At 44.9% G+C, this 14,321-nt stretch overlaps 1 protein-coding gene across 1 annotated transcript in view; it reads right to left on the reverse strand.

The window, feature by feature from the left end:
• The window catches only part of LOC140154375 (protein unc-80 homolog), a 157,233-nt gene that overhangs the window by 64,702 nt on the left and 78,210 nt on the right, over nucleotides 1–14,321 (reverse strand). The window contains 6 exon segments of the mRNA XM_072176942.1: nucleotides 6,061–6,120; nucleotides 6,596–6,634; nucleotides 8,075–8,227; nucleotides 8,954–9,040; nucleotides 9,875–9,975; nucleotides 10,233–10,373. Coding sequence (XP_072033043.1) covers nucleotides 6,061–6,120; nucleotides 6,596–6,634; nucleotides 8,075–8,227; nucleotides 8,954–9,040; nucleotides 9,875–9,975; nucleotides 10,233–10,373 — 581 coding nt within the window.

A 14,321-nucleotide genomic window follows, 5' to 3' on the forward strand; every position in this document is an offset into this window, starting at 1 on the left:
CAGGCGTCCTCCCTGAGCGCTTCTGGCGTCCGGGTCGAGTGCCGTCTGTGGGTGTGCAGCCCGGCACCCCTGAGTAATGGCCTGGCTCGCGCCCGAGCGCCACTCTCGACTGCACCTGTTGCGGTCGGGTTGAGTGCCCCAGGCGTGGGCGCTGCTCAGCGTCCTCCCGTGCAGCGGTCGACCTCAATGGTTCCATGGCTCGACCGTCGGAAGGCCTCCCGTCCGTCCAGGGACGGTAGAGCGACTCCGGTGGCAGCTACGGTCCACCGGTCAGCCGCTCAGATTCCTTACGCTTCGCTCCTGGCCAGAGCGGGTATCGGGATCTCTCCTCTGTCCTAGCTGCTCCCCCGATGGTTGAGCATTCGAGATCCCAGAGCAGTCAGTGCTCGGCATCTCAGGCTGAGGCCCTGTCAACACTCATCTCATCGCTTCCGGACCCGTCGGCGTTATACCGCATGAACCAACTTATTGGTTTGTTAGGCAAAGATCCCGGCCAGGTGCCCTCGGCGGTAACCCGACCAGTGGGTCCAGGTTTGCCCTCAACGGGCCCGGATCCGCAGTCCGATGCGATTAGCATAGATGCTAGCTATGATGAGCTTTCGGGATGGTTCTCAGACAGAGGTAGAGTCTTTTCGGGATTTTTCAACTCCCCCCAGGACAGACAGAGAGTTCTGCTCTCTCTCGCGTTTGATCTCAGGCCCCTCGTCGTTTCCTCCGCCGGCGAGTATGACCCGGTCCTTCCTTCCATCAGGCTCGCAGGCTCAGATCCTACATCTTCCCCGAGCTTAGCTGGCTCGGCGTTAGCTCGCTGCAGAAACTCAAGCTTTCTCCTCACATTCGACCGCCGCGCGGTCGGGCCGGCTCGGTCCTGAGCGTGGCCCCACTCAGGAGCCAACTCGGTGGGGAGGGGTTCCTCAGCCCGATCCGGCTCCACCTGGACGGTACCCGTGGAGTTATGATCAGTGTCGAGGCTGGGGGACCCTTACTCATTCCCAGCACCGACTCAGGGCTCCGAGGAGGACCAGTTGCGATAGAGGCTCCTTACGCCTACGTCTCGGCTCCTTTTCTCGCAGACGTCCTATCGGACGCTAAGATGCGATTGGGGTTTGAGACGCCCCCGCAACTGACTTCCGACTTAGGGTATGCGGCAAAGCCAACTAAGCCATAAACCCCCAGTCAATGCCCTTCATCCCCTTATCACGTGACATCAAATCACTCACCACGTCCGTACAGGATAAGGGTGAGGTAGACCGCCTCCCGTGGCTGGCACGAGCGTTCCCCTACGTTACAGAGGGTGTGGCGTTCTTAGAAACCCCCCTCTGTCCGGAGGAGGCCTATCACCAGATGGAGCGGGATAAGGGGACCAAGTGTCGCCCGGAGAGCTCCCCCCCCCCAGGAGTTGAGGGAGCCCCCAGGCAGGCTGGACCAAAGGCACCCCACACGGTGCCTCCCTGGGATAGGGCTCGGGATGAGGAGCTACGGTCACTGGCGTCTCTCGCCAGGGACGGGCTCCGCATTTCCAATGTCCAACAGCTCGCCAGCGCTCATCTAGCACGGAGCTTGCTGGAAATGTCTTTGTCTCCTGAGGCGACACTGAGGGCAGTCCATGTGTTGGCAGACCTCAATCATCTCTCGGCAGAGCACTTCGCTCGTATCTCGACCCGTTCTGTCTTGGCGCGCCGAGCCTTGGTTGCCCATGCGCTCAACTTTTCTGATAAAAGAGAGCTGAGGTCTGTTCCGTTTGGTACCGATCTATTCGGCGGCGCCTTGCCCAGGCTGGCCGAGGATGAGCGTACCAAGCGGAAGGCGGCTAAGGAGACCAGCTAACCAAAGGCATCGGCCACATTAGCGCCCAAGCAGTTTCGGCCCAAAATTCTGACAGCCAACCCGACCTATATCCAGGTGCCTCAACAGCAGCAGCTGGTTGCTCATACCCTCACGGCGGCTCCCTGAGCGCCACGGCGTCGGGTCGAGTGCCGTGAGGTGGGTGTGCAGCCCCGCACCCCCTGAGCAATGGGCTGGCTCGCGCCCGAAGCGGCCACTCCTCGGCGGCACCTGTTGCGGTCGGGTTGAGTGCCCAGGCGTGGCGCTGCTCAGGTGTCCTCCCGTGTGCGGTCGACCTCAATGGTTCCACGGCTCGACCGTCGGAAGGCCTCCCGTCCGTCCAGGACGGTCGAGCGACCCCCGACAGCAGCCATGGTCCACCGGTCAACCGCCGGATCCCTTACGCTTCGGCAAGCAAGGGAGGCGAGGCAAGAGTGACGGTGCGGTCGTGACGACCCATCCGCCTATGGCGGACGTGGTCGAGGACACCGGTTCTGACTCCCTTCCGGGACCCGACCGCCCACTCCCAGTGGGCGGTCGTCTCCTGGCATTGCCAGGGCTTGGCGGGGTGACCTCAGACCGATGGGTCCTAGATACAGTGTCCCTAGGCTACCAGATCGAGTTCACCTTCCGCCCCTCGGTTCCGGGGGGTTCGAGTCACCCCGTCTCCGCTGGATCCCTTACAGAGGGAGGCCTTGGTGGAGGAGATCGAAGCTATCCCAACAAAAAGAGCCATCAGACCTCTTCCCAGGGCCTTCCTTTCAGGCCACTACTCCACGTTCTTCCTTATGCCTCAAAGAAATCCGGAGAGTGATGCCCAATCCTCAACTTGAAGCCCCTGAATGCCTACATCAAGGCCCCGCGTTTCCGGATGGAGATGCTGCGGGCGGTGTTATCCGTCCTTCAGCTAGGCTGGTGGGGAGTCATCCTAGATCTGAAAGATGCATACCTCCACGTACCTATCTGCGAGTCAGACCAGAAATGGCTTCGCTTCGTGTTCGACGGTACCGCCTTTCAGTTCCGGGTCCTCCCTTTGACCTCTCCACGGCCCCGGACATTCACTCGACTGGTCAAGTCGGTGGCAGAGTTTCTCCGGAGGAAGGGGATCACGATCTTCGTCTACCTAGACGACTGGTTGTTGGTAGCCCCATCTCCGCAGTGTCTGCGCCATGATGTTCGGGGGTGTGCAGGCTGGTCGAGTCACTGGGGGTTATCATAAACCACCAGTAGTCTTCTCCCCATCCAAGTCGCCTCAGTTCCTGGGGGCGACTATGGACTTCGCCAGGGGCCGGGTTTCTCCTATTGGCTCGAGGATCGCCGACGTTCGGCTCTGCACTCTGCAGATCAGGCAGGCAGCATCGGTCCAGGCTCGGTCGTGGCTTCGCCTTCTAGGGCTGATGGCCAGCCTTATAGATCTGGTTCCAGGCTGCCGGCTACGCACGAGGAAGATACAGGTGTATTTTCTCTGTTTGTTTTTTTTGTGGCATCATCCTTTGAGCCTCCGGACTTCGGTCCCTCGGCATCTCCTCCCCTGCCTTTCCTGGTGGATAGGTCAGCCAAGTGTTCAGTTAGGCGTTCCATTCCCGAAACCCCGTCCTTCCCACGTCTTTACCACGGATGCATCCAAGTCAGGGTGAGGAGCCCACTTTCAGGGCATCAGGCTCTCCGGGCGGTGGTCGAGGACTCAAGCTCGGAGACACATCAATCTCCTAGAGCTGTGGGCCATTTTCCTCGCCCTCCGCCAGCTGGGCCGGCGGATTCACGGCCTGTTCATCCTGGTCAGATGCGACAGCATGACAGTTGTGTCCTACATCAACAGGGTGGAAGGCACCAGAAGTCTCAGCCTTTGCATGGAGACGGTGTCCCTCCTCCTGTGGTGTCAACGGAGGGATATTTCCCTCCGTGCGGAGCATCTGGCCGGGGTAGACAACACCCTGGCCGATTCACTGTCCCGAGGGGGACTTCAGTCCTCCAAGCGCTTAGCCCAGAGGGGAGTGTCAGAAGATTGGCATCTTCATCCAGCAGTCTGCCGTTCCATCTTCCAGATCGCCCGCATGTCGACCTGTTTGCGTCTCATCGGAACCATCAGGTTCCGACCTACTTCTCCTGGGGTCAAGACCCCCAGGCGATAGGCAGAGACGCCATGCGGGAGAGCTGGGAGGCGATTCGGTTACGCCTTTCCTCCCATTGCTCTGATTCCTCGGGTGCTGGAGAAGGTAGCCCGCACTGCAGGCTGTTTCCTCCTTCTAATCGCTCCTCTCTGGCCCAAGCAGTGGTGGTCAGCCTCCCTCGCCGTAGGTATCTTCTGTCCGTTCCGCCACGCCAGCAGGTCAGATGGAAGTGATCAACAACCTCCATCTCACTGTCTGGCGTATCAGGCGGCGGGATTTTCTGAGTCAGCTGCCACGCTCCCGCAAAGGCAAGGCGACAGGCGACTCGAGAGTCTTAGATTCAGCGACTTTGCGGTTCTACAGGAGGTGGGCCGGTCGAGAAATCGACCCCCATTCTGCCCCTGTAGACTAAGACGCGGACTTCCTTACAGAAGTTTTCCACGGCGGTTGTATGTCTCGGACCGCCCAAGCGTACAGGACGGTCATAGCCACGGTCCATCACGGCTTTGGGGAGGCATGACCATCTCCTCGGGTCCAGCCCTCTCCGCCCTCATTAAGGGCATTATCGCGGAGAGGCCCAATCCACTCCTGGTTCCGGAGTGGGACCTCCCGTGGGTGATATCTAGCTGAGATTTTTGAGCCCTTCGAGAATCTCTCGCTGCAGGACCTGACACTAAAGACAGTGTTCTTAGTGGCAGTGGCCTGCGGCCGTCGTTGCTCTGATATTCATGCTCTGTCGATCGACGAGCCCCATCTACGCTTCACCTACGGGGTTGTCTCTATCCTAGGACCGGATTTTTGGTTAAGAACCAGATCATGTCCTTCTCTACCCCGGTGTTCCTCCCTGATCTGGTCCTGGTCGCGGGGAAGGCGGAGAAACCGTCATGCCCGTTAGGGCCCTTAGATCGTACCTAAAGCGTACCCAGCAGATCAGGGGGGAGGGGCAGCAGGCAGCTTTTTATCACACCGGCCAGGCCATTTAGGCCGCCACTAAAAGCACCATTTGCCACTGGGTTGCCTCCGTCATCCGTTGCGCCCATCAAAAACATCATGAACGGATGACGGGTCCCCAGACACTGTCACAGTCAGGTGTCACAACACTCGTTCCCAAGCGGTCTCTTGGGCCTTCCATTCTGGGGCGTCCTTAAGGGAGGTGCTCGCGCAGCAGGCTGGAAGAGCCCCACCACCTTCCAGTCGACCTACCTTGAGGACGTCCTCGCAAGTCGTTCAGCTGTAGGTACTTCAGCACTGCTTGCAGGCCGCCAGGGATCGGGTTGAGGACGTTGGGCGGGCCATGGGTTGGGTGGTTTTTTGTTGTGGTTGAGCGGAGTTGGCACAGCGTGCCCTCCTTACCTCTCACGACTTTCTTCCACCTCCTAGCTCTCAGTGGTATTCTGTGCATAGATCAGGTCGTGGGAGGTAAGTAGAGGGTGCGCAGTGTATTCCCCTCTCAGAAGTGAGAGGGACATACACAAGCGCACGATACTTACCTCCCACGACCTGAGCCCTTCCAGCTTTTATGCGTTCCACCCCTCAAGAAAGTCATACGTTCTCACGTGAGAGGGTCGCAAGAAACGTGTGTTGGTGAGGGCGATATCTCGTTAGTGTTGGGCGATACCAACACCTGGGCGTTGTCATCCCGTTCTCCGGGGTGCAAAACCTTTTTCTGTGGTACAGAGGGTTTCTTGTGGTCCCAAACTTCGTTTTGTGCATAGATCAGGTCGTGGGAGGTAAGTATCGTGCGCTTGTGTATGTCCCTCTCACTTCTGAGAGGGGAATACGAAAATCTATTATTTTACTTCCGAGCGCAGCAACTCCGACAGTGGATTCTCTGCGCCCCGAAGCGCAGAACATCCACTACCGGATGTTCTATGGAGGGGCGCAGGAGCTCCACTGGTGGATGACGTACATACATGTATAATTCCCTCTTGCTCTTGAATTTAAGTTTTTACATAATTATGTCCAGATTGTGTTATATATATGTTTTCAAAGCACAGGATTTACCAATTGCTATATGTAATTTGGAGCACAAATGAAATTACATATCAAGCATCTGGATGAGATAATGTGGAGGCCTGGATTAAGACCACATGAGAAGTATAATATAGGACAATGTGCCACTAACCTCACTAATAGGCAACTGAGTGGGGATATCTGATTCATCAGGTCCATGAACAATCAGTTTCTGCAAAAATAAAGAATCAAACAAAATATTAATAGTTAAAATACAGCAGTTCATAAGAGCAAAGTTGCTCTGGCTGTTAGGTTGTACACAAAGATTGACATTTCCACTGGGTTTCAAGGAAATCCAAGAAAATCAAATGACTTTGAAAAAATTTGACTTTCATTGCAGACCATTTTTACCAAATTTAATGAAAATCCATCAACTTTCATTAATGTTCATAGTCACCATATTTCATGAAAATATGCAAATGTTGGTTATTTAACCTTGAAATGACCTTCACAAACATTGATATTATGCACCATTTTATTATTCAACTTTGTTTCCTGTAACTTCACATGGTATTTACAAAGATAAACAAGGGATAAATTATGTGATCTACCTAAAAATGTAACAAAAAGAAAAAACATAAAATAAATTAGAGCCAAACATATTTAAAATTCAAACAAAAAACAAGCACAACTTTGGCATTACTTACCTTGGCACAAGGTACATTGGCACTAATCAATATGGTGGGCTGAAAGAATGTAAAAAATGAACATAACAGAAGATGTAAGTACAAACAGTGCAATTGTGTTACAGAATAACCTCAATGATCCCAAAATGGTTTGTCAATCAACTCAAAGCATTTATCAAAAATGCACTTTACGCACTATTGGATAGAATCATATGTGAATTGAAATTGAATAAGGCCCCTTGTATACTTTTTATTTGACATGAAATATTTGATGCAACATGTCGTCGTTATTTAATTTATTCCTATTCAATTTGCAGTCATGTGTAACTTCTAACAAATGTTTGATGGCATAAAATCAATAATATGCTGGTTGACCTGCATAAAGAATGCATTTTATACATGTATGAAGCAGTTAAAGGTCCGTAACCCGATCGACAGCATCATCCCCGATTTTTTTCATTGTTGATGAGGTTTTGGTATCACATAATAGATACTATTTTTCTCATTACTATCCTGCAATTTGGCGCTCCAAGTCGATGTATTTCCGGAGAAATCATGAATCACAGCGTTTTTACAGGTTACCAGTTTGTAAACAATGGTAAATGCTGTGGATTTCTGGGAGGGAATTATGAAGCGAAATATCAGTCACCGCAACAGCTACTTTGGTTTCAAGCGTCATACACATTCTGTGAAAAAGCGAACCACACTAACTGCTGAGGAGGCGGTGCGCCGTATATAGTTATGAAAACGGCAACAGTTATCGTGGTGTGATAAATAGCTCAATTGATTAGCGCGTTTGTTTTTACCCGAGAGGTACCCGGTTCAAAACCCGGTATCGGAAGGTTTTTTTCCTCTCCATTTTACCCAAACTTTTTTATATTCATTTGAAATGTACATATTGCAAGGGGAAATATATTTTGTTTCCTTTTTTTTTTTTTTTTTACGACAAAAAAAACATTTTCCGTTCAATACGGGCCGGGCATTGTACAGCATGTCAGCATTCGTCATTGCCTGCCCAGAATGCAATTCACGTATGCCAAGGTATTGGATTGCAAATTTGGCTATTTATTCACATTTACGCTGAAAATGCTCTCGTTTTTTCACAAAGCAGCATAAAGGAGGCGATATTTGATATTATTATGTAATTTTAAAGACAATCCATATCCAAAACCAATAGGGTTACCCCCCTTTAATACTCCAAATATTCAACACAGAATATTTGTTCAGCAAGAATTCCTTATTTAATCCATGTCAATTTATTTCTAACGAATGTCAATTTATTTCTAATCTTCTAACAAATATTTGTTGATGGAAAATTATGTTTGAGTCAAATGTGCAACAGTAAGTCCTTGGGTTTCAAGTTTAAAAGAGATTAATGATTTTGCATCAGTCATTTTTCATGTATTACCTTTGAATACCCTCGGTTCCAAAAGCAAAATGTTTTTAAAAAAATTCCCAATACTCTCTAAATAGTGCCCTGCCCTGCATCCCAATACTTACATCACATTGTTCCTTCTTGAGAGTTTGCTTGAGATCTTTGAAGGCTACACCCGACACAAATGGTATGATACGCCAGATAACCATCAGAGTATTTGCAATGGCTTCATTAGCTCCTTCGTTTGGTGCACGACAATGGTAAACAACAAAGCCAAGCTGAAAAAAACATATAAATTGGAATAGTATATATAAAGCAAACTACAGAATCAGAGAAAAGCAAGTATATTAAAAAGATGATAGGTGTCACCGGGGGTGGGGGGCACTTACATTATGTGATGGACACCATGCTCATGTATGGACTCTTGAACGTACCCTAAACGAGTATTACTCAGCGCGTGCAAAACATACCCTAAACAAGTATTTTGCCATTTTTTTTAACACTAAGAAAGTAAAAATTCATGTTCAGGTTCTTGTTTAATATTACTTGTTTGATGTTTCTTAATATTTTACCCTATGATGTGTTCTGATAGAAGCCAAACATAGTCTATTTCACCCTTTTTTATTTTGCCATTAAACTTTGGTACCCTAAGCAAGTATTTTGCTTGGAAAAGTATACCCTTTTTCCCAGAGTTTTGGAATTTTTGACACCCTAAACAGGTACAGCGCTGTACTTACCCAATGCTGAAAAACAACCCTTTTTACTTGTTTTTGTACATGAGCATGGTGTCCACCTTAAAATACAAGTGGGCCCCCTGGGGGTGTCACAGTAATTCTCAATTTTACAATGACATTATTATTGGGATCACTGAATGGGTCTTTAAATCATCCATGTTTGGATTCCGTTTCCTCTTCAATCGAAACTAACTTTGTAATTAAACCAGGCTTTTCTTACCACAGAACAACTATATTATTATTAGCTGCCGATACGCCAAGATAACTTACCAAATAGTTGAATAGTGTATGTGCAGCCTGTGCTGGCAGCTCTCCCATGTGAGTTATCAGCTTCCTGAGCAGTAAGATCAGACACTCCTGTAATTAACATAAAATGATATAAATGTATTGTAAATTCAACTTGTTATATAGTTTCATGTCATGCCATTTGTGTAAGAATTGCATTTGAGGTATGGCACCACTACTGTTAGCCTTTGAAATGTTACAAACATCAAGTTATTTCTATGTGAAAAGTTAGCATCCAATTTACATTTATAGTAATTTAATGTAGCATTCACTTATCTATACTTTGATCAGCTCGTAATCGGCGGAAATTATTAGGCTTTTACCACTACGCCGAAAAGTAGACCAACGTTAAGAATGATATAGTTGACCTGTATGGTCAATATTTGTTTGTGTTAAAGAAAGTAGACAAAGTATAGGACTTGACTTTATATATATACAGTTTTTAGAAATCAACACACTTGTTATGTACATGTTTTCCCTTCAAAACGATGAAAAAGTGCTCTGCAATATGGATACATTTTCTTACCAGCACATATTAAACTTAACTAGATACCTTGTCCATGTTTTTCTAATTTTTGCAGTTTTACTTTGTTGCTTTGCATTTTTTTAAGTGCTGTGAGATATATTTAATACCAGCAATGTGGAAAAAGAGAAATAACGTAGCACCAAAATAACGTACCCTTTTGCCGAAGGAGCAAAGTTTAACAGACTATAACTCTGCTTCTGGATATCGTTTGAAGTCAAATGATACATCACTGTAGAGCTTATGATATATTATTATCTTAATAACTTATGAGCTTATTTTCTAAATACGGAAGAAAACAAAATTGACCAGGGGCCGACTTTACAAACATTTCGTGATAGACGGTCACATATGCGTATGTATAAATAAAATGAACCCATTACCTGCTTGTCTTTGGAAGTGATCTTTTCCAGAATATGTCGACAGATGAGGGCAGGCTCTTCCACTATACACTGCCAAAGAACCTTCTCAGCAACTTCACCAACTGAAGAATAAAATTGATGATTATGTTACTACAATTTGATAACACAGGAAAAATGTAACATTTCTTAGGACGTACAAGTGTTTTACTTAATATTCTTTAAGAGTCACTGCCATTTGATTATACCTAAGTTAATAAGTTTGTAATACATATAAGTTCAATAATGTTAGCATGTCCCTGGTACAACCCATGCTGTTCATATTCATTGATTGCAAAGGTCTAAGTTCAAAGGTCACAGTACAATGTCAAAGTTCACATACCTGAAACCCCTTCTTGGTTGACCTCTGCATCATCTAGAAGCCCTACAAGGTGCATGACTGTCTGACACACTACCGAAGGGAAAAAGGTGCCAAAAGTCGGTGGGCTATGATGACGCTCTGTTATACCACCCTCTTCATCACCTGAGAAATAAAGAGTTTACTCATCATTTAGCACCCACCTTGGCAGTACTGTTAACAAATGGAAGTAGTTATAATAAAGCCTGATACAGAATATTGAATCCATGCAAACATACGATACTTGACTGCTTTTGGCCTATCAATTTAAATCTGAAAAGATTTTGCATTCTGCATTTCAGGTAATTTTGCAGGTCCCTTTTATTAATGCTTGTTACTGGTATTGTAGAGTTTTTATATATCCTACTTCTTCCCAGGCACACATAGAAACAGATTAAAGTTAGGATGAAAAAGATGAATAATTACAATAAATCAACTCTCTTCAGAGTTTATTTTCCCTCTGACAGAGACAAATTTCTCTCTGAACAGACTGTTGCCTCTTCCATAGGAACAGACCTGCACTTCGCTTACTAGAACTTTCATCAAGTGTCAATTGTTAAAAATTAACAGGCAACCACATTGTACTAAAAGATTATTTCAGCTTTCAAGCGCCAAGATGCATTTACAAAGGCTAGGATAAATATCTGTTTCATCTCATTCATATCCCGAATCTAAAAGCAACAACTGCACTTTTTACTCAAATTTTTACCTACTGTACCGAGTTGAATTGGGCTATTTAGGGGCAATCCATTCAAAAGGTTCTGCCTTGACTCACATACACCTGTTTTGGAAAATGGACTAATTCATTTGAAATCCATACACCCCTTATGAAAGGCATGACCTAATCTCCCATACAGCCATACAGTGGGGTGTAGATTCCAAATAAAATCACCAATTCAGGTAATAGCCCAATTTGAAATTCACACTCCCTGTGTGGAAGATTAAGATCACATCTTTCATTGGGGTGTATGGATTTCAACTGGAATATCCTGCCTGTACATCTATACTAAATCATTTGCAATCCTTCATAAGAACTACTTAGTATATACACATAGCACAGTGCTTCAGATATTCGTTCAATTGAAATCATGACTTAGTATACATGTACAGTTGTGATGAATTTTGTGAACTCACCCCAGGAGCCAGTTCCCTTACTTTACGCCAAAGAAATGACAGAAGGACAACAATTGCAATAACTATTCCCCATTCTTCACTTACTTTTTTTTTTAAAAGAATATAACCAAAAATATCAAGAAAAACATTTGTGCCATTGTTTTTATATCAATTCTGTATCACACTAGATTTTATGCAAATTTGTGAAAATACTTGTTCATTCATAGATTTAATGTAGTTTTTAATCAATTGCTTTAACTTTACCTTAACCTGGAAGAAAAATCATGTTATCAACTTGGTCTTTCTTATCATTTTCTTATCATTACATTATATTACATATATACATTTGAATACACTGTAAATGTTTCACTTACTACTGCCACAAGTCCACAATTCTACACAATAGGCAGGCCCACTGTGGGATTGATGCTTCTCATTTGTGTACGGTGGAGACATTCCAAGATGGCGGGGTTACTATGGTTATCAGGGTTGCCATGGTTACAATGGGGGTGCTTTTGGTTGGTCACAATACACATTTGTGGAGTTACGTTCTTATTGGTGCATTTGGTGCACTTTCTTGCTGGTTTCAAACATCAAACATACACTAACCTTTCTCTCAGCGAGCAATAGAAGCAACCAAGCGCTACTACTTCTGACGACTTTAAAGGGTTCGCTTCAACGTTAAACTTTCATTCAATCTAACAGAAGCATTACACAGTTCATTCATATGCATATGCCATCCCATACTAGGGAACTTTGCCTGCTAAAAAGTGCAAGATTTCAGCACAGTGTTTAGGGTTTCAAGTCCTCTACACAATTTCATTCATACAAATATTATAATAGAACCGAGGCTTTTATACTAGCACATTGAATGTTTGTGAACACAAACAGATTAAGCCAAGTGCAAAACAAATGTGACAGACAACTGTCAAATGAACATAAAATACCTCTACTTTTATTCTAGTTAAATAGAATGTGATGTTCCGTACCAAGTAGACATCACATTCAACCTTACATTTAATAATTAGTTTCAAATTTAGAAAAATAAGAAAACTTTAATTTCTACACCAAAATCAAAAGTACACCTTTCCGATTGTTTCATAATCCTCCAAATATAACTGTTCATGCAAGAGTGTGTCACACATAAATATACTTCAGTTGTTGAAAAAATCTTACTTACTCCAACCAATATACATATACAACTATCATCAGCTAACTCAGAGGGTCATTCCAATGTGCAGCATGTCAAGTTACAACTCTACTGTAAAACAACTTTGGTAAGGAATTTAATTTTATAAACTTTGCAAAAAGACTATAATTAAGAAATAAAGGGTGCAGCATTATCCTTTACACACAAATAATGTGTCTGAGGCAGTAAAACGTAAATAATGGGCGAGGCGCAGCTGAACCCATTATTTAAAAAAATAAAACGATTTAAAGAGAGAATATCACATTTTTTGCCCAAATATTTTTGTTTACCTCAAGGTGGAGCGCCTACGCGTAGCCAATGCGTAAGTGATAGGGAGTATTGCAGAACGCGTAATTCCAAGCATAATGCTTTGCGTAGAATGCGTAACGACGCTAATATACTGCATCGCGCTTTGCTGTTCGATGTGATGCAAAAAGAACATAAAGTTTGTTGCCCTGACCACTTTATTGCTAATTAATGGTCTTTCACGTGACGCGTTTAAACAAATCACAGTGTGCGATTTTGAATAATGGGTCATGGGGGTAATAGAATTATAATTAGGAGGTTACCTTGTTACCGATATAAAGGTTGCATCAACGAATTTGGTAAAACATTATTACTGTGTAACAGTGAACTTTTGACTACTAGGAAAAAATAGTAAAACTTTTTGTTTCACAGTAACTTTTTGTTTTCTGTAAGTTTTTTAACCTCTTTTTTATAGCACAAGCATGAATATCACATTAGTACATGGACAACTGGAATTAAGCACCTATTTGCTTCATTTAAATTTAACCAAAACATTCTCCAAAGCATATCTTTATGGGAATGGGGGAAAGGGGCTCAATATTAGAGGCCATTAGAAACCCCTGTGGAAGCATGCAAGTAGAAAAGGAACAGCTTGAAATTATCAGTACAACTTGATAAGACAATTAATTGCTGCTTTTAGCAATCTCATAATAATCACTGAAAATATTTGTTTCCAATATCTCTCTACATAGGCTCTAGAAACAAGGGTATGGTGGGCTAGTGGGGTTCATCCCTTCAGTCCCCCCCCCCCCCAATAATTCCAGGTGAATAAAAAAAGTTTGATCATATACCGAAAAAATTAGTTTTTGACTTCTTTTTTTGCCAAATTTTACTCAGAAATAGGTAAAGAATTTTTCTTTGTGTAAATTGGGGTTAATATGGATAAGAACGGAATCCTAATTGGCACATGGCATAGACTGGTTTCACAGTGGATTCTTTTCAAATTTATTTATTTCAATTCTTGTTTTGGACACCACGCTAAAATAGTGTTTGCATTAATACTGCTTACTTTGTGAGCCTGGTTACTGCTGTGTGAAATTTTAACTCCCGATTTCCTAGTTTAACCAACCACTATCGTCTATTTGGCTTCCTTGAAGCAGTGAGATCATTGCGTGCACCAGTGGGCGAGTTTTAAATCGTGCGTGTTGACTCAAAGAACTGGCATGTTTATATATACGCTCAACGGCGGTGCATCTGTACACACACAATATAACTGCATCAAATTACTGACGTCACTGCCCCAATGCATTATACCAATAAAAAATTGTGTCACAATTGTGCAATAATAGACAGCAAACCTTTCACATGTCAGGTGTCATCTAAACAATGAAATAGTATGTCATTTATTATAAGTTTTGCCTATAATTACAATGATTAAGTGTGCTGAGGCTTGTGGATCAACGTCTAGGCGTTGTGCCTGTGTGTAGTGCACTATAAATCACTGCGCTTTTTTTAGATATAAAAGA

Source organism: Amphiura filiformis, chromosome 6 (genome assembly GCF_039555335.1).
Source record: "Amphiura filiformis chromosome 6, Afil_fr2py, whole genome shotgun sequence".
Lineage (NCBI taxonomy): Eukaryota > Metazoa > Echinodermata > Ophiuroidea > Amphilepidida > Amphiuridae > Amphiura > Amphiura filiformis.